At 50.4% G+C, this 26,418-nt stretch overlaps 12 protein-coding genes across 12 annotated transcripts; 6 read left to right on the top strand and 6 right to left on the bottom strand.

Moving 5' to 3' along the window:
* Nucleotides 1–118: 118 nt before the first annotated feature.
* CC1G_00235 (hypothetical protein) lies at nucleotides 119–871 on the top strand (the record flags this gene model as incomplete). The annotated part of the gene is made up of 2 exons (XM_001837047.2): nucleotides 119–589; nucleotides 641–871. The coding sequence occupies 2 exons, from the start codon at nucleotides 119–121 to the stop codon at nucleotides 836–838; spliced, it is 669 nt and encodes a 222-aa protein (XP_001837099.2). The 3' UTR covers nucleotides 839–871.
* Nucleotides 872–1,137: 266 nt separating this feature from the next.
* Nucleotides 1,138–2,724, top strand: CC1G_00234 (hypothetical protein; the record flags this gene model as incomplete). The annotated part of the gene is made up of 4 exons (XM_001837046.2): nucleotides 1,138–1,341; nucleotides 1,477–2,408; nucleotides 2,612–2,641; nucleotides 2,703–2,724. The coding sequence occupies 4 exons, from the start codon at nucleotides 1,138–1,140 to the stop codon at nucleotides 2,722–2,724; spliced, it is 1,188 nt and encodes a 395-aa protein (XP_001837098.2).
* Nucleotides 2,725–3,046: 322 nt separating this feature from the next.
* On the bottom strand, nucleotides 3,047–4,236 carry CC1G_00233 (hypothetical protein; the record flags this gene model as incomplete). Its single annotated transcript, XM_001837045.2, has 5 exons — nucleotides 3,047–3,265; nucleotides 3,322–3,595; nucleotides 3,643–3,728; nucleotides 3,778–3,893; nucleotides 3,942–4,236. 5 exons carry the CDS (start codon nucleotides 4,234–4,236, stop codon nucleotides 3,047–3,049), a joined length of 990 nt encoding a protein of 329 aa, XP_001837097.2.
* A 125-nt stretch (nucleotides 4,237–4,361) lies between these two features.
* CC1G_00232 (hypothetical protein) lies at nucleotides 4,362–5,206 on the top strand (the record flags this gene model as incomplete). The annotated part of the gene is made up of 5 exons (XM_001837044.1): nucleotides 4,362–4,657; nucleotides 4,709–4,782; nucleotides 4,835–4,858; nucleotides 4,915–5,033; nucleotides 5,084–5,206. 5 exons carry the CDS (start codon nucleotides 4,362–4,364, stop codon nucleotides 5,204–5,206), a joined length of 636 nt encoding a protein of 211 aa, XP_001837096.1.
* A 1-nt stretch (nucleotide 5,207) lies between these two features.
* CC1G_00231 (hypothetical protein) lies at nucleotides 5,208–6,944 on the bottom strand (the record flags this gene model as incomplete). Its single annotated transcript, XM_001837043.2, has 8 exons — nucleotides 5,208–5,569; nucleotides 5,626–5,781; nucleotides 5,834–5,900; nucleotides 5,952–5,969; nucleotides 6,021–6,267; nucleotides 6,319–6,559; nucleotides 6,621–6,858; nucleotides 6,916–6,944. 8 exons carry the CDS (start codon nucleotides 6,942–6,944, stop codon nucleotides 5,516–5,518), a joined length of 1,050 nt encoding a protein of 349 aa, XP_001837095.1. The 3' UTR covers nucleotides 5,208–5,515.
* Nucleotides 6,945–7,269: 325 nt separating this feature from the next.
* CC1G_00230 (hypothetical protein) lies at nucleotides 7,270–12,735 on the top strand (the record flags this gene model as incomplete). The annotated part of the gene is made up of 19 exons (XM_001837042.2): nucleotides 7,270–7,477; nucleotides 7,534–7,560; nucleotides 7,613–7,709; nucleotides 7,768–7,912; nucleotides 7,962–8,688; nucleotides 8,740–8,855; nucleotides 8,903–9,003; nucleotides 9,055–10,276; nucleotides 10,325–10,335; nucleotides 10,397–10,506; nucleotides 10,553–10,595; nucleotides 10,649–10,827; nucleotides 10,888–11,342; nucleotides 11,394–11,645; nucleotides 11,710–11,788; nucleotides 11,841–11,905; nucleotides 11,968–12,174; nucleotides 12,233–12,476; nucleotides 12,524–12,735. 19 exons carry the CDS (start codon nucleotides 7,270–7,272, stop codon nucleotides 12,733–12,735), a joined length of 4,500 nt encoding a protein of 1,499 aa, XP_001837094.2.
* A 5-nt stretch (nucleotides 12,736–12,740) lies between these two features.
* On the bottom strand, nucleotides 12,741–13,228 carry CC1G_00229 (hypothetical protein; the record flags this gene model as incomplete). The annotated part of the gene is made up of 3 exons (XM_001837041.2): nucleotides 12,741–12,904; nucleotides 12,964–13,079; nucleotides 13,130–13,228. 3 exons carry the CDS (start codon nucleotides 13,226–13,228, stop codon nucleotides 12,880–12,882), a joined length of 240 nt encoding a protein of 79 aa, XP_001837093.1. The 3' UTR covers nucleotides 12,741–12,879.
* A 1,165-nt stretch (nucleotides 13,229–14,393) lies between these two features.
* Nucleotides 14,394–18,680, top strand: CC1G_00228 (sodium transport ATPase). The gene is made up of 14 exons (XM_001837040.2): nucleotides 14,394–14,686; nucleotides 14,741–14,846; nucleotides 14,904–15,031; nucleotides 15,088–15,131; nucleotides 15,182–15,248; nucleotides 15,300–15,439; nucleotides 15,496–15,922; nucleotides 15,976–16,174; nucleotides 16,230–16,578; nucleotides 16,632–17,033; nucleotides 17,095–17,348; nucleotides 17,409–17,920; nucleotides 17,978–18,088; nucleotides 18,142–18,680. Exons 1-14 carry the CDS (start codon nucleotides 14,413–14,415, stop codon nucleotides 18,381–18,383), a joined length of 3,255 nt encoding a protein of 1,084 aa, XP_001837092.1. The 5' UTR covers nucleotides 14,394–14,412; the 3' UTR covers nucleotides 18,384–18,680.
* A 344-nt stretch (nucleotides 18,681–19,024) lies between these two features.
* On the top strand, nucleotides 19,025–21,641 carry CC1G_14615 (aldehyde dehydrogenase; the record flags this gene model as incomplete). Its single annotated transcript, XM_002911138.1, has 18 exons — nucleotides 19,025–19,140; nucleotides 19,200–19,246; nucleotides 19,311–19,500; nucleotides 19,568–19,640; nucleotides 19,707–19,777; nucleotides 19,840–19,869; nucleotides 19,925–20,006; nucleotides 20,065–20,093; nucleotides 20,152–20,236; nucleotides 20,362–20,425; nucleotides 20,467–20,771; nucleotides 20,824–20,944; nucleotides 21,007–21,038; nucleotides 21,094–21,105; nucleotides 21,157–21,259; nucleotides 21,309–21,358; nucleotides 21,418–21,487; nucleotides 21,550–21,641. The coding sequence occupies 18 exons, from the start codon at nucleotides 19,025–19,027 to the stop codon at nucleotides 21,639–21,641; spliced, it is 1,572 nt and encodes a 523-aa protein (XP_002911184.1).
* Nucleotides 21,642–22,221: 580 nt separating this feature from the next.
* CC1G_00225 (hypothetical protein) lies at nucleotides 22,222–23,212 on the bottom strand (the record flags this gene model as incomplete). Its single annotated transcript, XM_001837037.2, has 3 exons — nucleotides 22,222–22,294; nucleotides 22,351–23,003; nucleotides 23,060–23,212. 3 exons carry the CDS (start codon nucleotides 23,210–23,212, stop codon nucleotides 22,222–22,224), a joined length of 879 nt encoding a protein of 292 aa, XP_001837089.2.
* A 685-nt stretch (nucleotides 23,213–23,897) lies between these two features.
* Nucleotides 23,898–24,880, bottom strand: CC1G_14614 (20S proteasome subunit; the record flags this gene model as incomplete). Its single annotated transcript, XM_002911137.1, has 4 exons — nucleotides 23,898–24,123; nucleotides 24,309–24,335; nucleotides 24,393–24,648; nucleotides 24,862–24,880. 4 exons carry the CDS (start codon nucleotides 24,878–24,880, stop codon nucleotides 23,898–23,900), a joined length of 528 nt encoding a protein of 175 aa, XP_002911183.1.
* Nucleotides 24,881–25,172: 292 nt separating this feature from the next.
* CC1G_14613 (1-Cys peroxiredoxin) lies at nucleotides 25,173–26,177 on the bottom strand (the record flags this gene model as incomplete). Its single annotated transcript, XM_002911136.1, has 7 exons — nucleotides 25,173–25,205; nucleotides 25,259–25,389; nucleotides 25,448–25,458; nucleotides 25,517–25,611; nucleotides 25,668–25,760; nucleotides 25,824–26,030; nucleotides 26,082–26,177. 7 exons carry the CDS (start codon nucleotides 26,175–26,177, stop codon nucleotides 25,173–25,175), a joined length of 666 nt encoding a protein of 221 aa, XP_002911182.1.
* Between the last annotated feature and the right edge of the window lie 241 nt (nucleotides 26,178–26,418).

Genomic DNA, 26,418 nt, shown 5'->3' with positions numbered 1-26,418 from the left:
TGCAAAGTCAAAGTCAGCTGCACAACCCTCGAGCTTCACCAGTGGTACCTCGACTACTACTTCCTCGAGGCAGAGCTCAACCGACGAGTCCGACACGCCTTCCACCCCACCCACTGAAATGTCCAATCTTTCCGAAGAATTTATCCTCCCTCCGGAGACAGAGGAGAGCAGGCGTCGGAGAGAGCAGTCCGATCGAGCTTCTGCAGAGTTGGGCAGGAGGCTTCTTCAAGGATGGGCAATGCTCGGAGAAGAATGTCCCAACTCGACCTGTTATGGAGTACCTCTAATGCGACCTCCTAACCAAGGGGAGGAAATGTCACCGAACAAGGTTGGTATTCCACCGATCTGGAACGAATGCGATCTGTACCAAGTTTTGCTTCTGCAGGAATGTGTGATATGCTGCAACGTCTACATCACGGAGACAGGTCCCGGAGGAGAGCGATTGATACTTTTGAACCCGCCAAAAAACGAGACTGCATCTTCCTCGTCCTCAACCCTCGCTCAGCTACCAACGCAGCAAGTGATTCCTCGCGATCCTGTGTGCGTTCCAGCAATTTCGAACACACTCCAACCCCAGACACAAGTGGTGGTACGTTGGTCTGGACAAAGGTTAATGTCCAAATATGCTGATACTGTTCAGAACCCGGAACTTTTGCAAGTTCTGACTGAAACGTCCACCAACCTGCAGTCCACCTTGCATGGCCTGTCCAACAACCTTACTGCACTGACACCGAGGGACTACATGAATCCTGAATCCATCTGCAAGCTGGCCAACGCAATCAGTGACGTTACGCAGGCATTGAGACATGTAGAGCAGCTTCGGCGAGATACGCAGTAGTCAGAATGTAAACAAGTGTTTGCAGCGCTTCACAGTGAAGTTACGAGCCTCTGCAACGTGTTGTGCCTTGCTGGGAGGATCCAGCACGAATCCCGCCTGTCGGATCGGACAATGTACATGTGTCTGTGTGAGTTCTCGGTAAAGCCGTATGTAGGACATGTGGCGGGGAGCACGCACTCCACATGTCGTTTAACAGACCCACTCACTGCGTCAGTTCAGCCTTTTTATACCCTCTCTGACGGCCTTTATATCTTCTTGCGCGTTACTTGGTTCCGCTTGATGCTCCTTCCTCTACGCAGATGCCTTCGCTCGACAGGCTCAAGACCTTGCTTGGAGGTTCTGGGCGATCTCAGGCAGGGTCGCAGAGCTCAAGCTCAAGACGCAAACTGAAAAAGGCGACCACTGTCCATTCCCATCCCCAGCGCCGTTTCGACAGCCATCCAGATGGTGGGAGTTCTTCGAGTCAAGATGACTATGGGCGAAAGGATTATCGTCACCATGAGGTTGGTCATGACCATTACCATTGAACCTCTGTTTATCGTTGATTGGGAAAGTTTTCAGACCTTCGAGGCCAAGTAGCATCTGTGCACGACGATCCGTCGTTCTTGCATCGTAATTCACTGAAATCGACCCGACAGCAACAACCAGCCCCTATCTACCCAAGTCAACTACCAAGATATACACTCTACGATAATCCCGTTCCCCCACGCGAGCACAGTCCCGCGCCATATCATGCTGGCCCCATCTCTCCTCACGAATCCATCCGCCCGGTCGTTTACTCCACTTCAATCGCTCAGCCCCATCCGAGCTACTACCAACCTCCAATCTCGAACCCTGATTCTTGGGAGCCAATTCCCGATGTCCATCGACAATCTACAATCATTGACCCGGAAGGATTCGAGAATGGTCGCAACGCGGATGGGCTGACATACGAAGAAGAGCAGTGGCGACGAGCCCAGTTTGACGACGGAGAATTTGTCGATCCACGACGTAGTCCCCACCAGGCGCGTTCCCATTCAATTCGCAGAAGTGGAACTCCATTCGGTAGTAGAGATGATGAATGGGTAAACGTAGAGTCTCAGCAACCCACACCTCGATACCCATTGCACAGACAGGACCTCGACCACGGTGACGATCGTGAACGGGAGATGTCCGTCCACCGACAACCCTCACTGGCTGGTAGCCAATCGAGACATGATACCCAACTTCTACACCCCCAACACACCCCTTCTGCAGCTAACTCGGAACGCCAATCCCTTCGGCACAAGCTGTCCCGTATGTTCAATAACAGCGGGGACGATGAGACTTCTGTTGATACGAAGGACAGAAGGACGATGGCCGAAACTATCCATACGCAGAGCTGGACCTCAGCAGGGGGGACGAGGCGATCCACACGGAGAGCCGGTAAGGAGAGCGGAAGAGAAGAGCACGTTGGGAGGAGGTTGGAACCCGATTATGATGACGGAACGAGCGTGAGCGAAGACTGGCGAGAGTCGGAAGTGTACCAATACATCGTCCCTCCTGGTGTAAACGTGGTCTTCAAGGACGAAGACGGGAACGAAATAACCAGGTGAGTGTACTGAGGCCAAGTGTCACTGGGATACAGCTTGATGATTGGGGAATAGAGTTGGTGATTTTCCTAATGCGCCGAAGCCACCGAGGAGGAAACGTCAAAGCGCACCAATTGTGGTATTCGACCAGAACGGACAGGTTCTCTACCAGTAAGATCTTTAGGTGCACTGGGCCGTCATTGGGACTGACGGGATATCACAGAGACTCTGAAAGCGACGACAGGTATATGAGGTATGCCCTTTCCCCTTTCCCATCGACCCAACAGATGTCTTAAAAGTCCTAATCCGCATAGAGCGAGGTCGCCAGATCAGTAAGAAGAAATCACTACGAATAATTTTTGTCACTGACCATCCTCCGCCTTTCCCACTGGCAGATCGACGGGAAGCAGTGCCTCTTCTCCTCCCACGAGAACAATACTTATCTCACCAAAAGGAGAGCAAATTCAAATGCAAGTGTCCTTTAAATTCGAGACGTTGTACAGATGCTGACGGGACAATGGGGCAATGGGTCGACAGTGGTGGAAGCACCTACAGTCATGGTTCGGGGTCCCGTCGAAGTAGGAGGCGATGAAGCTGCCGAGGATAGTGGATTATGAAGGACCACAGGTCAGAGCGTTGATGAGATTTTGAAAATTGTTCATTTTCGTTTGTATGGATGGGTTCCCTGCCGTCGCTGTGTTCGAGATGGACCTTGGACCTTTTCGATTTCGCTCTTGGATAGGGTCAAGATACCTCCCTTGAACCTGCCAACACCCATCTTCATTCCACGGTTTCGATTTTGGCGGGAGGACGATTGGGAAGATTCGTCTTCAAAGAGTTTCTTAAGGCTGGGGTGATATGTTCCTATGTTTTTGGCCTAGAGAAAAATGACAATGTAGTTGCGTCAATTGTATCGGACAGCACAAACCGCACCTCTTCCAAACATCTTTTCTGTCGTTCTCGTTGCTTTTGAGCAATGCCCTCTCGGACTTGTTTTGATGCCCTGTTATGCTCGGCTTTTCGTATTTTTGATTCTCCCTTTCCCAGTTTAACCTCTCCAGTCATGGCACCCGCAAGTTCGGCAACTCTTCCCTCTAAAGCCTTCCTGCGCTGCGCAGGGGTCAATTTGAGTTCGGGATCCAGGGAACCGGACAGCAGTTTAGTATGGACGAGTTTGTGTAGAAGAGCATCGTTTTTCGCGTTTGACCTGAAGCAACGTTAGGGGTCTACGGTGGAAGGCGCAAAACAGCATACAGTTCTTCATCAGATTCCGGATCCGCTGGCCTTTTTCCTTTTGCTTTAGAGCTAGGATCTTGTTGAAGTTTCGAGATTTTGGACGACTGACAAAGTCTGAGCAGTGATTCTCCATAGTTGCTGTTATCTTCGCACCATAAATTCTCTCATTCCTGCTTTTGAGACGCTCTTGTCGGTTCCTTTAAAGTCCGTGAAAACGACAACAGGTTTTTCGGGCTGCACTGAGGGTCCCGCTGTGGCCATTTCCTCCTCTACCGTGTATAAGTTTAGTTTTTGAAGAAATGGAGCAATCTACACACCAGAGTCGTATCCCTCTCCGTCTTCCGAGTCACTTTCATCGTCTGAGCCAATTCCACTCCATTCTGATTCTCCTTCATCGCTATCTTCTTGGTGATGGGCTGGAACAGGCGCTTTGGTGGGTTTGAGAGACTTTGGAAGAGAGAACTGTTGTAAGAACTGCTCTCCGTGAGCGTATAAGCTTTTCAGCAACTCGGCTTGCTCGACATCGGCCATAACTTTGCGGTCAAGGGAGAACAGGAAATTCAACGTTACTGCTTCCCTCCATTCGTTCCTTCTTCCAAGTGCGTTCGGCATTTTCCGATCACTCGATTGCCCCGACGCGTTTCCTGGTCGCTGGACAGCGAATCTCGACAGTTGACAACTTTGTCTACTAACCCACTCTTCAGAGCTTTGCGTTGTTGCTATTTCCACCATAAAACATGACATCAAAGCGAAAGAATGCAATAAAGGCGGACGTTAAACTCAAGAAACCATCTGAAATCGCGGCGGGATCGCAGCCCTCTGGGAGGAAACCACTAATCGAACTCTCCGAGGACGAACAAATGCGGTTAATCAAGCAGTCGGGGATTCTGGACAAAATGAAGACTGTCGACTCAGCTAAAGCCACTGAGAGCTCCGTCGAATACGTTGAAGAACGCCTCCCTTTGGCTGAAGAGATATTCAACGCGACTCTGTTCATTATCCCGACCTGTTTCCTACTTCTGTTGATGGAAATGTGCGTCCTCGGTTTGACAACACTTGGATAACGCTAATTGGTCCACTCTAGTTTAATCCACTTCCAATACCAGCAAAAGCCCACATTACGCAACATTCTTGATCGAATGATACCCAGTGTCCCCAGTATGTACCAGTTTGGATTGTTTCGTGACGTTGTGGTTTAACGTGCCCTTAGTTTTATCCCTCTTCGTCTTCTATAGTGAGTCTTCCGACTTGTACTTTCACCACCGGGATCCATTTGAGCATGCACTTTAGCCCTCAGGTATAAATCATATCGCAAGATGCAACTCATAATGTTCTTCATTGCAATCCTGAGTTCTACACGACTTATCTACCAGTTCAACAAGTCGACCTTTATGGTAAACATGAAACAAGTGAGTGGGTCCTTGCGAATTTGTCTACCATCACTGAGCTTGTACTTTAGGGCCCTCCACTGGTCACACTGTGGATCTACTGCATTGTTCAACTAGACCTCAGCCCTGCAGTCATTAGCCTGGCTATAACCAGTGCATTTGTGTATTGGAAGAACTTGAAGCTCGTGTTCTAGTGAAAAGAATTCCATCAATACCGTCTCATAATGTAGTAATGGGTTATACATAGTCCAGTAGTACCATAGACCTAGTCAATAATATATAAACAAAATGTCCCCCACATGTGTAGAGTTGTCTCACGAGCAACCGAGATGAGCATGGCGAAAGCCTGTTAGGCTCGAAAGCTAACACCATGCGAATAGGGGTCTCATATAGTAGATGTTGATTTCTGCTCGATAATACGCCGAGTACCAGGTGTGTTCTTTGACTGGTCTGGCACCTTGTACAAGCAGAAGCGCGGTCGCTCGGGTACATGCATTGTAGAATCAGCGATCATGCTCCTCCCGATCCAAACTCGCGGCAATGGCTTCGATTTTTTTCTGGCAAGAGAGGATTATCTGGTTAGATTGTGACATCAGGGGTGACGAATACCTACGCGGAACGAAATTTGTCGACCCTGTAGTCCGTCCTTGAGAATTTGTAGTTGCCAGCGTAGACGCCGAGGGCACGACCGGGAAATTTGGGGCCTGAGTTTCTGATACTGTTCAAGGAAGGCCTTGTATACACGATCGTCTCGCGCGAAGTAGTACGACTGCAGAAGGGAGTCAGTACGGATTTATGTTGTGGTCCCTTGTTTGACTGACTGGGATAGCATCGGCCGACGGGATATTTTGGCGAACTATTGACCATGCACCCATGACCAACAAATCACTTGGGGAACAGTTAAGCTTCTTGATTGATTCGAGTCGTGGTATCACGTACGCAATTGCATTTGCGATACTAGGATGCCAATCAATTCTCTGCTAAGGGTGGAAAGGAGGCGGGGCTTACTAGTCTTCTACGGATGCAATGAGGCTGGCCTTTCCCAGTTCCTTTGTCGTGAACTTGCGGATGGCTGCATCAGCTGTCTGGACGGGTTTTCCATCTGCAGTTCCATTTAATGCCCTTGCAACCAGTGAGACCTGAGCCCAGACCCAATTATCACCTTCACTCATGACAAGTGTCTGCATGAATGAGGCGATCAGGTCCGGTTGGGAATGTGCTAGCCCTTCGTTGATTGCCAGCTTAAGGCCGACGCCTGAAAGAGATGTTAGCGCATGGCACCACCTCGGGTGGCAAATGAACGAACGTAATGCTTTAAGTTGGCTTTGGACCTGAGCTTCGACAATGTCCTCCGCCTCGAGTCGGTTGATCCACCGAGAAAAGGCTCCCAAGAGGACGATTGCAACATCTCTGTTGCCGATCCGGATGGCATGAACAAGAGGAGTTTCCCCTCCAGAGGTCTGAAGGAGTAGAGGGAAGGCTCTATCCCTGACTTCCATCAGAAACGTTATATTGCGGTCCTCGACGGCTTTCATGATCTCGAATGGCTGCGGAGACATAAGTTGACGTTAAAGATGCGAAGGGAGTCATGTCGGCAGTCCCACATACCTGGACATCCGCCACGGAGATCGGTTTCTTAGGTTGCACGGCGACCAAAGATTTGACAAACGACTTGAAGAGTGACGAAGAACGAGGTGAGGTAGGAGATGCTGGCTCAGATGTGGTCTCCGGCTCCCTCTCCCCAGATGTCCCATCGTCCCGCTCATCCTCTTCGGAAAGCTGATCGGAAAACTTGAGTTCTAACTGCTTCTGAAACTCTTTCGGGACCAGGAGTTCGGCCTCCCGCCTAATCACGCCTTTCAGGGTGGTCAGTCCATGAATATAATGGCAAGATCGTTCTTACTGGAGTTGGGAAGCCTTTCTGGCAAACATGGGTCAGAAACCACTCGTCGCCTTGGGGCTGGGACTGGCAAGAGATATGAACTGTCTTTGTCGAGAGATTTCAGTAGATGTGCATTGTTGAAGTTCATTTATATGACGAGCTCGAACAACTCGTAGAGGGGAACATGGATGCGCGGGAAGAGCTGTGCTCAAGTTGACCTCAGCCATTCGATGTGATTGGTCAATTGATCTCATCATTCCGCCTGCTCTCAGTTCGAACAGCAACTTCGAATTCCCAAACGTCCATATGTAAATGCTCAAGCATTGGAAGCATATTTGGCGCAGCAGGAACCAAACCGGCGACCACGAGGTAACCATGGAGCGCACGCAGAGCTCCCTCACCGGCAAGAGGTCGAGGAAGGTGGATGGCTCTGGACCCCAGCGACCTGCAAAACATTTTAAAGGAGAGAACGACGAGTCTATAAGAAAACGCTTACCAGAACTTGCTGCTGGTGCTGCATATGCAGAGTCTGACATTGATGAACTTCGTTCCTCCATACTTGACACCGCGAAGCATTCGAATAGTAAGTCTGTTTTTCGAACGCGGACGATTCACGGGAACCAAATCATTCTATTGCAGCTATCGCTTATCTTCCCAAGTCGAGCAGTAAGGTTTGGCATTACACTGACCTTGTTCACTTTACTGAAAAAACAGATAGACATTGATCCTATATGCTACGACTTCTTGTGCTGGGCTGTCGATGCCTCGAGGAGTCACCCAGCAGACCCTCGGCGCGTATCTTTATTCGTTGTCGAGTGCGCGTTTTGTCTTGGGCTGATTTCTCCCGAACCCTTCTGATGCTTCCTCAACTAGGAATGAATCCTCCCTGGATGCTCATGCGCTCTTCATCCAGAAAACTATCCCGGATGTGATTTGCTTCACCTGTACTTCTGATGCATTGAAAAGGGACAAGAGTTTGAATTTGCTAGGCCACGACGTGATTGTGACGACGTCGCAGGTGAGCCTTCTCCAAAAGGTTCTGCACTTATGGCTAAAGCGCTGCATAGACACTCTTGGAACTGTTCTCGAAGGATCTTGTCCAACTGCGTCAGGTTCAGGTCGTGATAATCGAAGATGCACAACACGTGAAGGCCCATGACTGCTACTCCTTTCTTCCCATCGTCCAATTCATGAGGCTCTTTTATTCACCATGCCCCGCTTACGAACGACCTAGGCTCTTCTCGTTGGTTCTAAGCCCGGACCTAGCGCAACACCCCTTCGATTCAAGGTCCCTGAAACTGGAAATAACGCTTCACTCGAAAACCTATGGTGTCACCGAGGAGAAAAGAACCGAAATTATCGATCTACCGGACAGGCCTAACGAGGTGGTGGTTCTCTACGATAAATCTGCATCACTCGAGACGACCTTTAGTTCACTGCCCTCTCAGCTGCGGGCACTGGATCCTAAAATGACAGTCATTCGGAAGCGCCTTCATGAAGCTGAACTCATAGAAACTCAAATCGGACCTTGCGCTGCGGAACTTTGGCTCAAGATGTCTCTTGAGGAGTTCGGACGAGATATGCCCGTGTCTTCGGAGGCTCCCAAAGACGATGTAGGCGGGACGAAGCTTCTCGAGGCTCGAATATGTGAAAAAATTCGAAACTGGAGCTGCACCCCGCCAGAGTTAAACCCCTCATCGCCTGGGTTCAATGTCACCCACAAATTCCTGCGATTCCTACAGGCCCTTGATGCCTGTTTGGACTATGGTGCACAATTCCGTGCGGTGATTTTTGGTTCGTTCCTTCCTCGTTCATTCAAAAGAGTTATCGGTAATCATAGTGCAGTCCAGAGAAAGTCAACGGCGTTGGCACTGGCTGAAATAATCAAACACCTCCCCGATGGTCGTTTCAAGTTTATCTCGCCGTGCAGCGTGTTTGGAAAATCCCGACTTGAAACTCAGGTAGGTGGTTGCGCGACTACCCTGCCCCTCACTGACAAGAAGTCAAGCAAGAAACGTTCACGAACTTTGCATCGGGAGTATACAACCTATTAGTGGTGACGCGGTCAGCAATGGAGCTTGACATTCCCAAGGCCACTGTCGTCGTTCGGTGCGGTCAATAATTTCTTCAAGCTCACTCCGGTCCTGAAACACCCAGCAGGTTTGACTTGATGGACAGCCAGTTTCTCTATGGTCAGATCAAAGCCTGTGCCCGAGGAAGAGAGTCTCATCTTATACACCTTGTTGAACGACACAACGATTCACACCGCCGGATATTGAGTAATGCTGCCTCCGACGCCGAGAGGCTTTTTGAATGGTTCGATGGCCTGCGCGACCCTGAAGGGCTGGTGGTCCCCCCAGCCAATCTCAAGGAGTCGTCAATGTCGTACTACTCAGAAAGTGACGAGGACATCGATAAACCGGATTACGTATCAGCAGCGACTACGGGTGGGCGACTTTATCCCCAGGATGCTATCGTAACCCTCGTAAAATTTGCCTCTTATCTTCGGGAACAAGGCTACCTAGAAGCGGGTCACTCGCTATTCGAATACCAGTCAATCCCCGCGAATCCGGGCCAGCCCCTCCAATTTGCTTGCAAAATCTCCCTCCCAGGTACCCCGGTAGATGGCATGGTATCAGCTCCTGAAATGACGAAGACAATTTCCCGACGTGCAGCAGCGTTCTCTGCATGCAAAAGGCTGGCGTCCTTGGGGCTCTTGGACTATCGGATCGTCCCGTTACCATCGACCCCGCAGGTTTTAGGGCCTTCAGCAACAAATCCTACGGAAAAGGGGACTCGACGATACTTTCGGAAACAACCTGAATTCTGGAAGCATGGCAGCACTGGGCCTGTCAGTGTGCTTCATCCCATGGTCATATGCGTAGAAGGGAACGCCGCTTTTGGCCCTCTCCTCCTTTTCACTCGACAACCGATGCCATCGATGCCTTCATTCAATCTTTTCAGTAACGGAGATCCTGTCAAGGTGGCCTTTCATCGAGGCTCTCCCTTCAAGCCTGAGCCTGAAGAAATGGACATTATCTATGGCTTCACCCTTCGCCTTGTCAAAATGTGTCTCAACAAACCGGTGACATGTCCCGTCAACGAGGCAACTTATTTCTTCGGCGCTTTGTCCAGGTCGTGGGCTCCTAGAGATACTCAAGACATCTTTCGTCGTGATATCGCCAAGGACATTGACTGGGAACTGATGTCCCGTTCAGCGACGAAGTGGGCTGTCCCAATCACGATTTCTGCGGCTCCCGACATGCAGGAAGACTTGGCGGACGCGGTGATTCAGGATCGCTTCCTCGAGTTTACACGACGGTACCATGTCGTCAAGCTCCGTCAAGATATGACCCCGATGAGCAAACCCGTGGACAGCAAGGTGGGTCTGTCGCCGCCTCTTTCTTGACCTTTCGCTGATTACCCACAGCGGGAACAAGGGTATGAGAGCCTGTTAGCATATGTAGCCGAAATAAGAGGCGACGCCTTCCATGGATTACAGCACGAAGATCAGCCAATTCTTGAAGTCAGCCTCATCCCCCCCGTGGCGAATAATCTCCATCCGAAGAACAGAGAAGGAGGGCCATCAGACGAAAGGGCAGCAAAATGCAAGTTATTCTCTCGCGGTCATACTTGGGATCTTGCTGACCTTCTATAGATCTGATTCCGGAACTGTGCGCCAAATGCACTATTCCTGCCAGGTGAGGGGGAAATCCTTATGTATTCTCCGACATTGACCAACCTGCCCGTATAGCATGTTCCGAACATCATATCTAATCCCATCCATACTATGGAAACTCGATCATTTGTTTGTGGTCAAAGAATTGAACATGCAGTTCTTTGACAACGCTATCGACGAGGAGTTGCTGTACATGGCCACGACGACTGTTTCTGCCGAAATGGAACACAACTATGAACGTCTGGAGCTCCTGGGTGCGATACTTTATTGACAATATGCGTTTGGACTAAAAATGCTCACAACTCTCTGTCTAGGTGACGCGTTTCTCAAGTATCTCGCCTCGGTGGTTGTTTTCGTCATGAATCCAACTCAGAATGAAGGCTCGCTCCATGTAGCACGGCAAAGGCTGATCAGCAACAAGGCGCTGCTTGCTTGTGCCACGCAGGTGGGCCTACCGGCATATATCTGTTCGAAGCCTTTCCTTCTCAGGGGTTGGCGCCCTTGGCCCTCCGCGTCGTTCACTGAGATTTCCAAGGCACCTGATAAGCCTGGAACTGGTGTGGCCGAACAGGAAGTGGATACGTGCAAAGCGCGGGCACAAAACGAATCCGCGGGAGAGAGCCAAACACCCCCGTCGGCGGACCATGACAAACAAGATAGTGACCAGGAGGTGGAAGAAGGTGCCAAGACCGAAAGTAGCCAGAAGAAGAGGAAAAGGAAGAAGTGGAAGGATCCAATGAACCAGAATTTGCAGAACCTAGGTGACAAGGTCTGCCTTTCATTTTCGCTGATGACTTCACTGGGATGATTAACTCGATAGAAGGCAATAGCAGACGTTACGGAGGCCATCATTGGTGCTGCTTATGTGTCCGGGGGGAGGGAGACCGCTTTGGACGTCGCAAAGGCCTTGTCGATTCCCATCCCCGGTATTAACACGTGGTCGGATTTGGGCATGCAGGTTGTTATACCTTTCACAACTGATGCTATCGAGTTACGTCCAGGTTCGATCGAAGCGGTCGAAGGGATTATTGGACATCGATTCCAGCAGCCTCATCTCCTCGCTCAGATTCTCGTGCGCCAAGTCCTTCCCTTTTGTCTCACTGTCCCATATTTGCTGAGGTCTTTCCCTCTTTCAGACTCACACATCAGTTCATGGAAGCAAAGTTTTGACTTACGAGAGACTAGAGTTTATCGGTGACGCCATCCTAGATTTCAGTGCGTGGAAGGCTAGACTTGTGGAATTTGTTATTCATTGTCATTTTTACAGTGGTCATTCGGCACATATTTGATCGGGAAAGAACATTATCACCCGGTGGGCTGACGATGCTGAAGGTAAGTGCATACTATATGCTTCAGGCTTGAATCGGTTCCTGAATGCTCATTCCCGGCGACAGGGCGCGATGGTTGCGAATTCGACGCTGGCCACGGTCTGCATCCTGAGTGGAATTTACAAACATCTTGTCTTTGGCTCCTACCAGCTATCTTCTGCAATCGAGGACTACGCTGAAGCGATTAATGAGAGGGCAGATAAGGAGTATGCTCTTGCTGAACAAGAGAACCGAATGCCAGGACAATTCTGGCCGGACATCGAGCCCCCAAAGGTACGCCTTGAATCCCAGGGAATTGTCCTCTGCAAAGTAGATTAATGAATACCTTCAGGCTCTGTCTGATGTGATAGAGTCTATCATTGGGGCGTTGTACATTTCAGACAACTTCTGCCCTGTCGGGACAGAAGCATTCTTCGACAAAGTTTTGCGGCCGTTCTTTGACAAGCATATCAGCTTACGAACTCTGACCCATCACCCCACGAAAACGCTTTTCGAGTACATCCAGGCGCATGGTTGTCAGCAGCTCAAACTCAGCAAAGGACCCCAGCAAAAGGGAGGGAAAATGAGCTGCGAAAGTAAGCGATTCGGTGTTTCGGGAATTGAGTTTACTGATTTGGTTTAGTTCTTGTGCATGAAACTGTGTGTGCCAGCGCATCGGATGTCTCGCTTTCGGTAGCCGCCCGAGAGGCGTCCACACGCGCCCTGGATCGGTTCAAAGAGGACGGCGACTTTTTGTTCAAATTGTGTGATTGTCGGACCGGTGGGCAGAACAAGGGGGGACAGGTTAACAAGGGTTTCGAACACGCGTTGTCCTCGTTGGAACAGGGTGGTTGAGAGAGTTGATGGTGAATCGGGTGTGATTTCCCAAAGAATGGAACAAGGAAACAGGCTGGGGACGCCACCGCCAGTGACAGAGTAAAAAGTAGATGCCTCGTGTATTGAACGCTCTCGCGAAAATTAATAGTATGTAGAAGGTGTTTAGGCGGCACCCGCGGTCTTTTTCCTGAGGAAGCAAATGAGTACCTGGAATGGGCCAAGGCGAAGCGTGTTCTGTGAACATACATTTGGTAAATGGAAGAGAGGACGGGAATAGCAATGCCAACGGCTGCGAAGGCAGTGAGTTTGAGGGCAAAGGCGGTCTTCTGGGCCTTCGTTGTGGGTAATGCGAAAGGAAGGTGCTAATTGAAAAAGTCAGAATTCGACGGGACAGAAGAGGAGAGTGACTGACGTGGTATTCTCCGTGGCCAGCTGAGCGAGCGACGGCAGAAGTGCGGAAAGCGCGAGTTCCCTGGCGGACGGAGGTGCGAGCAGCGACGGCGAGGATCATGGTGGTAATGGTTGAGACGAACGTTGCAGACACCGAACGCGACCAAATCCTTTCCTCCTTCACTCTTCCGGGTATTGCCGGTTTCATTCAGCCAATCCAAATCCAGCCCGACCAGTGCGGTCCGCTCCCGCGCCGTGAGATATCTAATCTCCCAGACGTGCCTGGTTGGCGCCCAAGCTGCCAAAATTTAGTAAAACACCACCCAAGCCCCGAGAACGCTGCCCGTGGAGTTCTTCTTCAGGGTTCTGTACCCTCAGCCCACTCAATAATGGCGAGCGACACGGCTTGATTGATGCCATTCCTTTTCCGAATCCGCGTGTGTTTCATTTCTTGTACAGCGCAACATGCTTCGACAAAGGGTTCACTGACGGCTCAAATCCTGGGGATTCTCGTCGCGTTTTCCCCTCGAAATCTCCAAAATATGGCCTATCGATAAGGGTATGATCCGTATACCACCGAACTCGTGTGCTGGGGAACAGACAGCCACATCGACCGCCGATTGTCTAGGAGTCGATAGAGTTGTATGAAAACGGCAAGTATGGTTGGGGCGAGTGGAACCCTTCACATTCACTATACGTAAATCCGAAGAGCTTGCCAATTCATCTATTCGGGGCCATGTTTACTTGGATCGATGATCTTGGAGACTTGAATGGAGGACGAGGGCGCGCATACGCAATATATCGAACACCTAAGAGCTTGGAGGATCGCACACCCACGTCTTGTAACTTTTGCGTCGTCGTGCATATGACGAAATATACCACACACCATCATTTCCATTCCTGATGGAAGCTGTAGAGCTGTAGACTTGGATCAGGGAACGCGATGCTGCAGACTTCTCAGGGTCCTTGGCGCAGTCACTTTCAACGCTCACTTTCCGACGCTCCACAAACATCGAAGCTGGCGTCGTGGTGTAGCTTTTACCTCGTATGTCTAGTGTTCAAGATCATGTACTTCAATGGTCAATGCTCTTAGACGGTGTGGAGTACATTTTAAGTGGGCTTGGTTGCCAAGTGGTGAATGTGGGAAGCGGTTACGGTATTCGGTATATCGGGCGGAGGGGCAGCTCGGCAAAGGATATTTCCCCATGTCATCGCTTGGCATTCTTGGCCGATCTGAATATAAAGACCTAGCCCCGTGATTGTGGTTAGATTGTGACCCCTTCCACCATTTGTCCTCCACACAGAATGGGACTCTTCAAAAAGAAAAATGGCGTAGAGTTAAATCGGCGCACGGACACCACCATCTCAGTGACTATCCCTGCAGGGACCTCAGACTTCACTTCCGTCTCACCCCTCGCCCACACGCTTACCGTTCAGCAGCTCGTAGAGGAGCTTGGAACTTCAGCAAACCACGGTCTCACAAATAATGAGGCCAATCGTCGCCTCGAAAGTTGCGGAGAAAACGTGCTGCAGGGAAAAGACGGTGTTTCTGCATGGAGAGTCTTCATTGGCCAACTGGGTACGTCTTAAGATCCGTGGACTGGGGGGCCCGAACGCTGACCTTGGGTGCTAGCAAATGCTTTAACAATCGTCTTGGTCGCTGCCATGGCTCTTAGTTTCGGTGTCAAGGATTTCATTGAAGGCGCGGTCATTGCGGCAGTTATCGTCTTGAACACAACGTGCGTTTATCTGCCATAGCTTTGCTATCTTACCTGCTCTAACCTAGTTTTGTTTAGGGTCGGATTCTTCCAGGAATACAGGGCCGAGAAGACGATGGACTCGCTGCGACAGCTCTCATCTCCTACTGCTTTTGTTATCCGTAACGGTGAAGGTGTTGCTATTCCGGCGAAGAATGTGGTACCAGGTGAGCGCTATCTGCGACAATGGCCTACAATGACATATTTAACCCATGACGTATAGGGGATCTTGTCTCCATCAAGGTTGGCGATGTCGTCCCTGCTGATGTAAGACTTGCTCTTTTCCCTTCCAATCAACATCGTTGACTTGCGTCCAGTTGCGACTTGTGACTGTTTCCAACCTCGAAATCTCAGAGCAACTCTTGACAGGAGAGTCCGTTCCAGGTCTGTAGCGCCAATTCACTATCCGCATGCAGCTGCTCACACGAGCCCCAGTTTCGAAGAATGTCAGCACCTACAATGAGGATGAGCTGGATATTCCTATCGGCGACCGTCTCAATTTGTGCTACGCTTCCACTATAGTCACCAAAGGTCGAGGCACCGGTATCACTATTGGAACGGCCATGAATACTCAGGTATGGCTTCCCTCTAACCTGTTTGTAGCTTGCTCTCTAATTTTTTTAAAAAACAGATTGGTCGCATCGCTGAGGCCATCAGCGGAAAGCAACCAGCATCTGATCCCGACGAAGTTGATGAGCGCCCATGGCGCGTCCGCGCTTGGGACAAGCTCAAAGGCTGGCTCGGCCTCAAGACCGGTACTCCTCTCCAAATTAAGCTTTCCAAACTGGCCTACTTGCTCTTCATCTGCGCTATCATCCTCATTCTCATCGTCTTCGCCGTTGCCAAGTTCAAGATCACCAACGAAGTCGTTCTCTATGGTATCGCTGCTGCCATTGCCATTATCCCCGAATCCCTCATCGCCGTCTTGACCCTCACTATGGCCGTTGGAACCAGGAAGATGGCAAAGGAACACGTCATTGTCCGAAAGCTCGATGCCCTGGAGAACTTGGGCGGCGTTACCGACATTTGCAGTGACAAGACTGGTACCCTTACACTCGGTGAGCCAATCTTCTATTGTTGCATCGGCCGTATCAATGCTGAATATTGTTAGGGCAAATGTCCGTCCAAAAGCTTTGGCTTGCCGGAGATCCAGCAACCTCTTCAGAATTCACAGCTCCCACTAACCCAGATCCTTTGGAACCTCGAGGAGAGGTTCGACGCGACAGCGACAACTCTGTGCTTGATGTCGATAACCTCCCAACCGCTTTGACCCAGGCCGTCCGTGTCGCGTCCCTTTGCAACGTTGCTACGTAAGTTCTGTCTTTGCCCACCGCTATTGCGATCTGACTATGAACTCCTCCATAGTGTTCATAAAAACTTGAAGGGACAGTGGAAGTCTACCGGTGATCCCACTGAAGTTGCACTGCAGGTCTTTGCTGGAAAGCTTAATCTCGGCCGTCTCGGTCTTACTGGTGAAGGTCCTGAAGTTGAAGAGCGCGTTCTGCGACCTGCGATGGGCAAAGTTATTGACTACGGTGTTCCCGAGAAGGATCGTATTCGATTCACTGACGAGGATCACAAAGAAAAGGCAAAGAAAGATGCCCGCTGGGAACTCAAGGCCGAATTCCCATTCTCTAGTGAACTCAAGCGCATGACTACCATCTACATCGACAAGCAAGATCCCGACAACGGCTACATCTTTATCAAGGGTGCTGTGAGTAGTGCGCTCTTTTAGAGACCGCGAGGTTAACTAAATTTTCTCGTTAGGCTGAACGCATCTTGGACACTTCTCTTGCTTACCTGCCCAGACCGGAGGAAGACCCTACTCTGACGGCCCCTCTCACCCCTGAAGTCCGCGACGGTTTCATGGCCAAGTACGAGGAACTCGCTGCCCAGGGTCTCCGTGTCATTGGTCTCGCACACCGTGTCATTCCCATCGCTCAGATTGAAGGCATCAGCCGCGAAGACGCGGAGAAGGACTTCACTTTCCTTGCTCTTGCCGGTATCTCTGATCCCCCTCGTCCTGAGACATTGGGTGCCGTACGGGCTTGTAAGCGTGCTGGTATCGTCGTTCACATGCTTACTGGGGACCATATCACCACTGCTCGCGCTATCGCCCAGGCCGTCGAGATTATTGGACCTGATGCTCCTGCCAGCGCTGTCATGACTGTAAGTCATCTCATGCTTGATTTAAGATGTTTGTCTTGTGCTAATCAATACACCTCTGTAGGCCACCGAATTCGACAGGTTGACCGACAAGGAAATTGATGCCCTCCCCGAACTGCCACTTGTTATTGCTCGATGCGCCCCCGAGACCAAAGTCAGGATGATTCACGCCGGGAAGCGACGTGGAAAGCACATGTCCATGTCCGGTGATGGTGTCAACGATTCCCCTGCCCTTAAACTTGCTCCAGTCGGTATCGCCATGGGTATGGCTGGATCTGACGTGGCCAAGGATGCTGCCGATTTGGTCTTGACCGATGAGTACGTCAACATTCAATGAGACTTGATTAATAGATGAATGACGATCCTCTCCTTACTTAGTAACTTCGACTCTATCCGCGTTGCTGTGTCTGAAGGCCGTCGGCTATTCACCAACATCCAGCGATTCATCCTCCATCTGTTGACCACCAACGTTGCCGAAGTCGTCCTTCTGATCATCGGTCTTTGCTTCCAGGATAAAGATGGCGAAAGCGTCTTCCCTCTGTCCCCCATCGGTGTCCTTTGGGTCAACTTGTTGACTTCCTCTCCTCCCGCCTTCGGTCTTGGAGTTGAGAAGGCTCCTCTCGATTTGATGTTACGACCCCCGCATTCTATCAAGGATGGTGTATTCTCGTGGCCAGTCATCATCGACTGTTTGTCCTATGGCATTGTCATGGGGGTTACCTGCCTCGTCAACTTCGTTATCGTTATCTACGGCAAATATGACAGCAACCTTGGCGACGACTGCAACCATTCAGCCGGTGAAATTTGTAATGCTGTCTTTAGGGCTCGATCCACGGTTTTCGCAACCCTCATCTTCCAAATCCTTCTCTACGGCTGGGAGCTCAAGTCATGTTAGTGTTTTTTGGTCGAAGAATGCACAGCCTGTCCATACTGATCGTTTCCTCTAGTCGATCGATCCATGTTCGCATTGACTCCTGGTCGCCCATTCTACGTTGACCTTTGGGCCAATCAAATGCTCTTCTGGTCCGTAATTGCTGGAATGATCAGCGTTGTCATTCGTAAGTGCTTTCCTCGTTGATGGTGCGATGTCTTCTTACAACCGATCGTTCAGCCATCTACGTCCCGGGCTTCAACAACCGCGTATTCTATCAAACCGCCATCGGATGGGAGTGGGGTCTTGTCGTCGGCATGACCGTCGTTTTCATTGCATGGTGCGAAGTATGGAAAATGATGCGCAAACCTTTGTACCGCCGCTGGGAACCCCAGCCGGTCAACTACATCAACTTTGGGCAAGAGACGAACGGCTCGGATGACAATTCTGAGAAGGTTCGTGGCGAGAAGGCGAGCGCGTAATACGGGGGAGGATAGTACGCGTGAACGAACGACTGTCGAAAGTCGTTGCGGTTCGACGTCGTGCGACAATTAGGATGCGGACCCAGACGTGGCCCGGGAACGATAGGTCAAGGACAGCATGTTATCTGCCCTCCCGATTGCGTGGTTGTCGCCGCGGTTGTTCTACGAGGTGAACTGGTCGATTTGGCTGCTTATTAACCAGCCTTGCAATTCATTACATTCTGTCCTGACACATCCACCATTTACGGTTCACCTACCATCTCGTGTATCTAGTACTTTTCTTTTTTCTTTTTTTTCTGTCTGGTGCTTTCCCCTTCTCCTAGACAGTGTGTAGCAATAGACGGCTTTGTAGACGTAATGATCTCCAGTTGTGGACTTTTTTCCTAACATTCTGTACCCATTGTTCGCTGACGAGTAGTTTTTCTTTGATGAGTCGATGATTCCTTCTATAATAATGACATGATGTTTGTGTTTCTCCAACTCGTCGGGGTGGACTCGGATATGACAAATCCCTTGGCGGAGAATGTAAAGCGGAGAGTTTCAGTTTGAAGTCCAATGACATCGTCGAGATGATGATGGTCACTCTCATTCCACCTTTCCTGAGAACTCGAGTCTTCTCTCGCCCCGTCAGGTTTCGCGGAATGGCACTCGCAGCAGCTATCAACGTTCCCCGCCTGGGCAAGTCCATTCAGGTCCCAACTGGTCTCTTTATCAACAACGAGTTCAGACACTCTGTCGATTCTGGCGAAAGAATCGAGTTCGTGCCCCTCCAGTAGAAACCGATTCCCAGCCCTTTGACTTACAACGAACATTCAGTGCTATAAACCCGGCCACGGAAGAGGTTCTTTGCTCTGTCGTTGCAGGTCAATACCGCGCCATGTCCTTGTGATTTTGCTGGATACTCAGCCTCATGGTTCTCTCGTCTAGCCTCTGAAAAAGATATCGACGTCGCAGTGGCTGCTGCACGGGAGGCGTTCAACACTACCTGGGGAAAGAATGTCACCGGTTGGGAGCGTGCCAGGCTCCTGCACAAGCTCGCCGACCTCATGGAACGCGATGCTCAAGAGCTTGCCGAGCTTGAGTCTCTCAATAACGGGAAGCCGGTGCGCATTGCAAGGTATTGGTCTCGTTTCGCTCCCAAGCGTTACCAAGGGTTATGTGGATCTCATACTACGACTCCTCAGGGATTTCGATATCGGGGACAGCATTCAGTGTCTCCGTTATTATGCGGGGTGGGCGGACAAGATCACTGGACAGGTCTGTCCTCTCCCACCTTTCGCCGCGTTCCAATCCATGCTTCTAACACGGGGGAGGGTGCGATAGACGCTTGAAGTAGACAACAAGACCAAGATTGCCTTTACTCGCCACGATCCTATCGGGGTTTGCGGGCAAATGTGGGTCTACATGTCCACCGACTTCTGCCTTCTAGCTAACACCAACCCCACTCGATCGCCAGTATCCCGTGGAACTATCCCATTAACATGTGGTAGAGTGAAACGCTTGTTCCAGCCTTTTACGCTTTTTGATTTAGTCTATTACAGGGCATGGAAGGTTGCACCGGCGTTGGCGGTTGGCTGCACCATCGTCATGAAGCCGTCAGAGATGACCCCGTTGACCGCATTGGTAAATAACCGTCCGAGAATATCGCGAGTAGACTAACTGATCACCAACGCTGGGACAGAAACTGTCTGAACTGGCCAAAGAGGCTGGGTACGTGTACCGAGTTTTGATTCCCCTGGTCTCGATCGACGCCTGATGATCACGCTAGATTCCCCCCTGGTGTGGTGAACACTGTTCCTTCACTTGGTTCCGTCGGCGGAGCAGCACTTGCGGCTCATAAAGACGTTGATAAGGTAGCCTTCACGGGTTCCACTGTGACGGGCCGGAAGATTATGGAGGCAGCTGCGAAGAGCAACCTGAAAAAGGCATGATCTACGCCGTCTTTGTCGTACAAGCCACACCTGATGTATCAAGCCAGGTTTCTTTGGAGTTGGGCGGCAAGTCACCTCACCTCGTTTTTGAATCCGCAGACCTGGAGCAAGGTAAGTTGGTTTTCTCTGACTGCCGTGATGCCCTCCGGTAGTTCTCGAAAGCGTTCACATAGCCCTCCAATCGGAGAAGAGATTCCCCGGGGCTTTCTGGACGATCCCAATCTACCCAACCGCCCATGCGTTTCACGTCAAGACAAGATTTCTGATATACATGCTCATAGCGGCGAACTGGGCAGCTTTGGGTATCACCTACAACACAGGGCAGGACTGCACGGCAGGATCTCGGGTCTACGTCCAGGACACCGTCTACGACAGGTTTCTGGAGCTACTGGTGACCAAGGTCAAACAGCAGGTCGTTGGCGATGGTTTAGAGGAGAAAACCGGAGCAGGTCCTGTGGTTGGTGATTTTTGATCTCATCATCGCAACCATTCAACGCTGAAGATCCCAGGTATCCAAAGGTCAATACGATCGGGTATGGGCGTATATCGAGTCGGGAAAGCAGGAAGGCGCCCGCGTGCTACTCGGCGGTAAAAGACGCGATTCTCCTGGCTACTACGTCGACCCAACTAGTAAGGATCAGGAGTCCATTCAATGTTGGCGCACGGGAGTCACATCACTGACCCATGTGTAGTTTTCGTTGATATCAAACCAGAGATGAAAATTGTAGGATTCCTTTGCTTCACTCCCTCGTAATAACCGCTCGCTGACCTCGGCCCAGGTCAAAGAAGAAGTAAACCCCCTTGTGTCAATGTTGATGAGTATTGGCGCTTATCTGGTATAGATTTTTGGGCCAGTTTTATCCGTCGGGAAGTTTAAGACGGAGGAAGAGGCTATTGCTGTCGCGAATGATACCAGCTATGGACTCGGTGCAGGTTTACACTCGAGTAAGACTCATGCTATATCCCTGTCCCCAATTCTCACACCCTTTTTCAGATGATGCCAGTCAGTGCATGAGAGTTTCGTCGGCTTTAGAAGCTGGAACGGTACGTATCGACGAGCCACCTCTTCTCGAAGGGCATTCAATGATCTATCATAATACAAGGTCTGGGTGAACCAGTACAATCTGCTCAGCAATAATGTTCCCTTTGGTGGCAAGAAGCAATCAGGAATTGGTAAACATTTGGTCCATTCTTAGCGTTCTTCCCCTTGCTCACAATTCACATTTGACCTTCAGGCAGAGAGCTTGGCAGTTACGCCCTCGAAGAGTACACCTCGATTAAAGCCATCCATTGGAACTTCGGGGAGAAGTTGGAATGGCCTCTCTGATAAATCAAGGATGGTTGATGTAGTGACTGTTCTACCTTAACTGCCTGGATGTTCACGACTGACATCATCTCTACTCGTGTTTCACGAATATCGATCTTCATGTCATCTCTATCTGTGCTCTTAAGGGAAGCTGTGTCGATCCTTGCCATGTCGTCTGGCGGAACCGCCACGAACTGCCAATCCGAAATGGGATCGATGTCTGTGAACGATAACAAGCGCCCCTGCCTCCTCAGCAAGGGCCTTTCAGTATCGAGATTTGACTGAAACGTGGATAGTATTAACTCCCAGGTATGTGGTGCATTGTGAAGATCAAAATTATAGACCTCAACGTCACAACCAATAGGGTGCCTTCTTCGAAACAGGGTGGTTTCATACATGGGGATTTTCAGCATCCGAGGACGAGTGTCGGAGAACCATGAAAGGCGTCAAGCTAGAGGGTACTATGAATACAGTAAATGCTGGTATGCGATAATAAGTTAAGTTCTCTATGCGGTGGAAAGTCTAAATGGGCACTGGTGCATGTATAATAAATAAGGAGAAACTCCAGGCGATTTTTGGCTGCAAGGAGTTTCCGTGTCCCTCAGTATCCTGGTCGCAGGTCACTGTACTGAGTAGACTGGTAGTACTGATTTGTCTCCGCAGCGTAATAATGGCTGGTCAAACAGATGAGAATCACCGTGGCAAATGATAAGAGGCAGTGGCTACACACCTTTGTGGTTGTTGATAATGGCCGTTTTGATGATATCCAGACGACGGAGGCTGGTTGGCGCCAGGGTAATACATCTGTTCGTGCGCGTACGAAGGAGAGGAGATACCACTGGCGGAGTAGGGTGTTTGGATCTCAGATGGCCAGACTTGGGATGGGTTCACATTGGAGAAGTCGGACAAAGGCGAAGCCAACCCTGTGGCGAGCTCCGCGGGAGGGCTAGTCGAAAACGAGGACTGAGGCATGGAATGGTTGACAGCCGCAGGGTATGCCGGGTAGGTTTGTGGCACTGGGGTGTATGTCGTCGTCGCGTAAGATTGAGAAGTTTGGGGATAGCCTTGGTAATTCCCATCGAATGGAAGCTCTTCGATCGGGCTACTGCTGGCGAGGACATATGCTGCTCGACTCATCTCAGGAGAAGACGTGTAAGCGTTATCGTTAGAGTAGGAGCGGGAGCGATGGGGAGAATGCGCGGGCGGGGAGGATCGCGAAGAAGACGAGGATGGGCTTGAGTGGATGTGGAGGAAGGTGTGTGAAGAGGGAGGGCTAGTGCGAGAGCCGTTCATGGCTGTATCCTCGGCGACTGGGATGTAGTTGCATTCTCTCTTGTTGGTCTTCTTGCAGTGTTCACAAGGATCAGGCTTGTTGGACTCGCACTAGAGCGCATCTGGGTCAGAAAGGAATTGCGTTGGGTAAAAAAAGAGTCTCCTACCTTGATCTTCCGCTTCCTGCAGTTCTGGCAAGCCATGTCGGTGCGCTTCCTGGACGAGTGGGAGGTCATTTCGTCTGGTGTATGGGAGTGTATGGGAGCTGGGATAGGTCGGTAGAGTGTTCGTGGTTCGAGTTCTTGGGGATTGAGTTCCATGTCTCCATTCGCTTTATAGCCCAAATTTCTCGGTGGGAATACTCCAGGATAACACGAAACAGTTCGTGAAATCATACAGACACGAGTTGTGACAGTCGAGAGTTGATATGCGACACGTGAGGGATGATAATCCCTAGCCACCACCTAGGAAAGTTGCCGGCTTGCCAAGATGCGTTCTTTTCGAGTTGAACAAGATCTTGCGAGATCCACAGTACACTTTTGGGCGACCCCTACGTGTGCGGGCTGTTGGTTCAACTGTCCAATGGATCTCACCTCGTATCGCGATTTCTTGATGTCGAGACCGATGTAGTGCCAGACCGAGAACGGACTTTTGGCTTAATGAACGCCCTGATAGCCATTGGATATTCAGCAACGTGTGCCAGACGGAAATGGTGAAATGGGAGCTTACAATCGAGGAACTTTGGTGAGCGGATACAGACACGAGAAAACCACGAGTTGGCGCACTTTAGGTCCGTTCAAATTTATGTGATGAATCTTCCTCCTGGATTGCGCAGACCAACTCCGTCTCTCACACGGATGGAACTGTGGCCCGACTACCATTCTGCCGCAGTGATGTTTGGCATAAAGCGCTTTTCAAACGTGCTTGTGATCGAGACGCAGTCTTCCGAAGGCAAGAAAGTGATATTATACATCATGGAGCAAATACGTACACTTATGCACATCATTACAATGCGAGATAGTCGCGGACTTCCTCCTCGCTTAATTTCCTGAAAGTCGGTTTCACTCTCCCAGTTGCACCGTCCTTGTTCTCTTCCTCTAGTTCCTCGGGAGCCGGCACTGTGACAACTCCAATTTCGATGGTCTTCTCCGTCATCTGTCCTTCGAAACCCTCTTTCAGGGTCAATAGCGCAGTATGAATCGCGTCTTCCAAGCTGATATCATCGTTGTACCTGCAAAAAAAAACATTACATGGGTGAAACGAATGATCTCGCAAGAAACCGACCGTTTTTCCAAAAAAGTCTTCGCGTTCACCATATTCTTCCCTATCGCACTGGCCTTCCATGCCCAGAATGACCCTGATGGATCAACCTGATACAATGTTGGCCCTCGATGACTATCCCATCCTGCCACTAACAATGAAACACCGTAAGGGCGTACACCTCTAAGGGCAGCGCATGAGGATGACAGAAGTTAATCAAATGTCATCAAGGGTCCTCACCCGGATTGGGTTGCTTGTTGCATGACGGTGGCGATTTCTTGGGTCAAAACTCGTGTTGGGGGATATGTTCCATACATCTTCCAGTAGGCTTGAGCGCTCTTCCTCGCCTTTGTGACAAGAATCCTGAAATCGGGACCCATCCCAGAGTAAACGATGCCAATGTTGGGGCATATTACAGCCACTTTATCGATGACTGAGTCGTCAATGAGGATTGAAGATGTCTTCTTCTCAGTTGCAATGACAATTCCGTTCGACGCTGAGACGAATTGTCATGAACGTGTGTGTCGGAGCACGATTAACACGCACCTTTAATCCCAAGGCTCGTTGTTCCCTGGGCCACGGCCGCCAGCGCGTGTTCGATTTGGACCAGTTTCCCGCTTGGAGAGAACACGGTCAGCGAGTAGCTATAGTTTGTATGTTATCCTCTGCTGGACGTCCTAGAAGTCTGGATATACCTGCCTATAAGCACCACCGTCAGCGTTGGCCATCGTCGTTTATCAGTCAGTCAGAGGAGCGGATGAGTGTATATTACAAGAATTCAATTACTCCATGACGCGTCCGCGCATCTCATTCATTTGTTTTGCCCTGCTTGCACACTTTCTCACGCTTCGATAAGCGCCCAAATACGTCCCTATCTCTCTCTCCCCTCTCTCAAGTATGTAGCCTCTCTCTCTCAAGTAGTGCCAAGTAAGTTGATAAAGATATCGATCGCGATACATAGCAAATTTACTCCATAATGATACAAGTTTTACACAGTTATACACGATTAGTTACCAGCATCTACTGCTTGAGAGGGGTGGTTCGGAGGTATGGCTGGTGGGGTGGGTCAGCAGCATGAGCGACGGGATGGCCACGATAAATCTTACCAGGTGAACAGTGTGCTCAGGGAATAGGGTCTTGGCCTCGTCGTTGGTCACGCTAGCGTGGACGATGACATCTTCACCCTGCTTCCAGTTGACGGGTGTGGTGATACGGTGCTTGTCGCCGAGTTGGAGAGCTAAGAAGGTTAGAGTTAGCCTTTCGCGGGAATTGTCATTGTACTGCGCAGTTCTCACAGTCGATGACTCTGTGAAAGCGGGAATGAGAAGTTCAGCGATGCCCTGAAAAATCGGAGGATTAATTACCGAATGATCTCATCGAAGTTACGGCCAGTGGAGGCAGGGTATGCGAGGGTGAGGCGGATTTTCTTCTTTGGGTCGATGATGAAGACAGTCCTGATCTATTAACGTCGATTGAATTAATGTATCGTTCCAGGTCACAGGCACAGGGACTTACGGTAAGGGGAAGGCCCTTAGTGTCGACGTTGGTGGCATCCTGCTCGTCCAACATATCATAGAGGGTGGCGATCTTCCTGTCGGGATCGGCGATCTAGTGTCCGCAGCGGTGAATGGGTTAGAGAAGCTCAATGAACCGCCGGTAAGTATCACTTACGATGGGGTAAGAGACTTGGGTGGGGGCGACCTTCGCACCATAAGACTCGATGTCCTTGACCCATGCGTGGTGCTCATCGAGGCCGTTAGCAGAAATACCGATAACCTTTACGTTCCTCTTGGCGAAGTCGGGGGCTCGTCGAGCGACTTCACCGAGTTCGGTGGTGCAAACGGGGGTAAAGTCACCAGGATGAGAGAAGAGGATGGCCTGGCGATCACAGATTAGATCGTCCGGACATCTTATCTATAGAGCGCGTACCCAGGAGTCACCAATCCACTCATGGAACTTGATGCGTCCAGTAGTGGTATCGGCCTCGAAGTCGGGGGCAGTGTTTCCAAGTCGGAGAGAAGGCATTTTCACTCTGTAGTCGGTGGTCTAAGGAGATCTAAGGAGGGAGCATTTCGAATTGAAGAGCCCATTTATTGGAATCCCAAAGGCCCCAGCGATCATCGCGTCTTCGCTTCTCACGCCCTGGCATTCAGACATCGCTGCAATTGCGCCTACATTGCGTGCTTCTTTCTTTCTAAACGTGGTTTAGTTGCTGTCCTGATCTGTACCTCAACGGGCGCCTCACAATAACTAATTCCTCACCATT

Source organism: Coprinopsis cinerea, assembly GCF_000182895.1.
Source record: "Coprinopsis cinerea okayama7#130 chromosome 5 map unlocalized cont3.5, whole genome shotgun sequence".
NCBI classification, from domain to species: domain Eukaryota; kingdom Fungi; phylum Basidiomycota; class Agaricomycetes; order Agaricales; family Psathyrellaceae; genus Coprinopsis; species Coprinopsis cinerea.
Note: the sequence above shows the minus strand (reverse complement) of the source record. Positions and strands in the feature narration are given on the sequence as shown.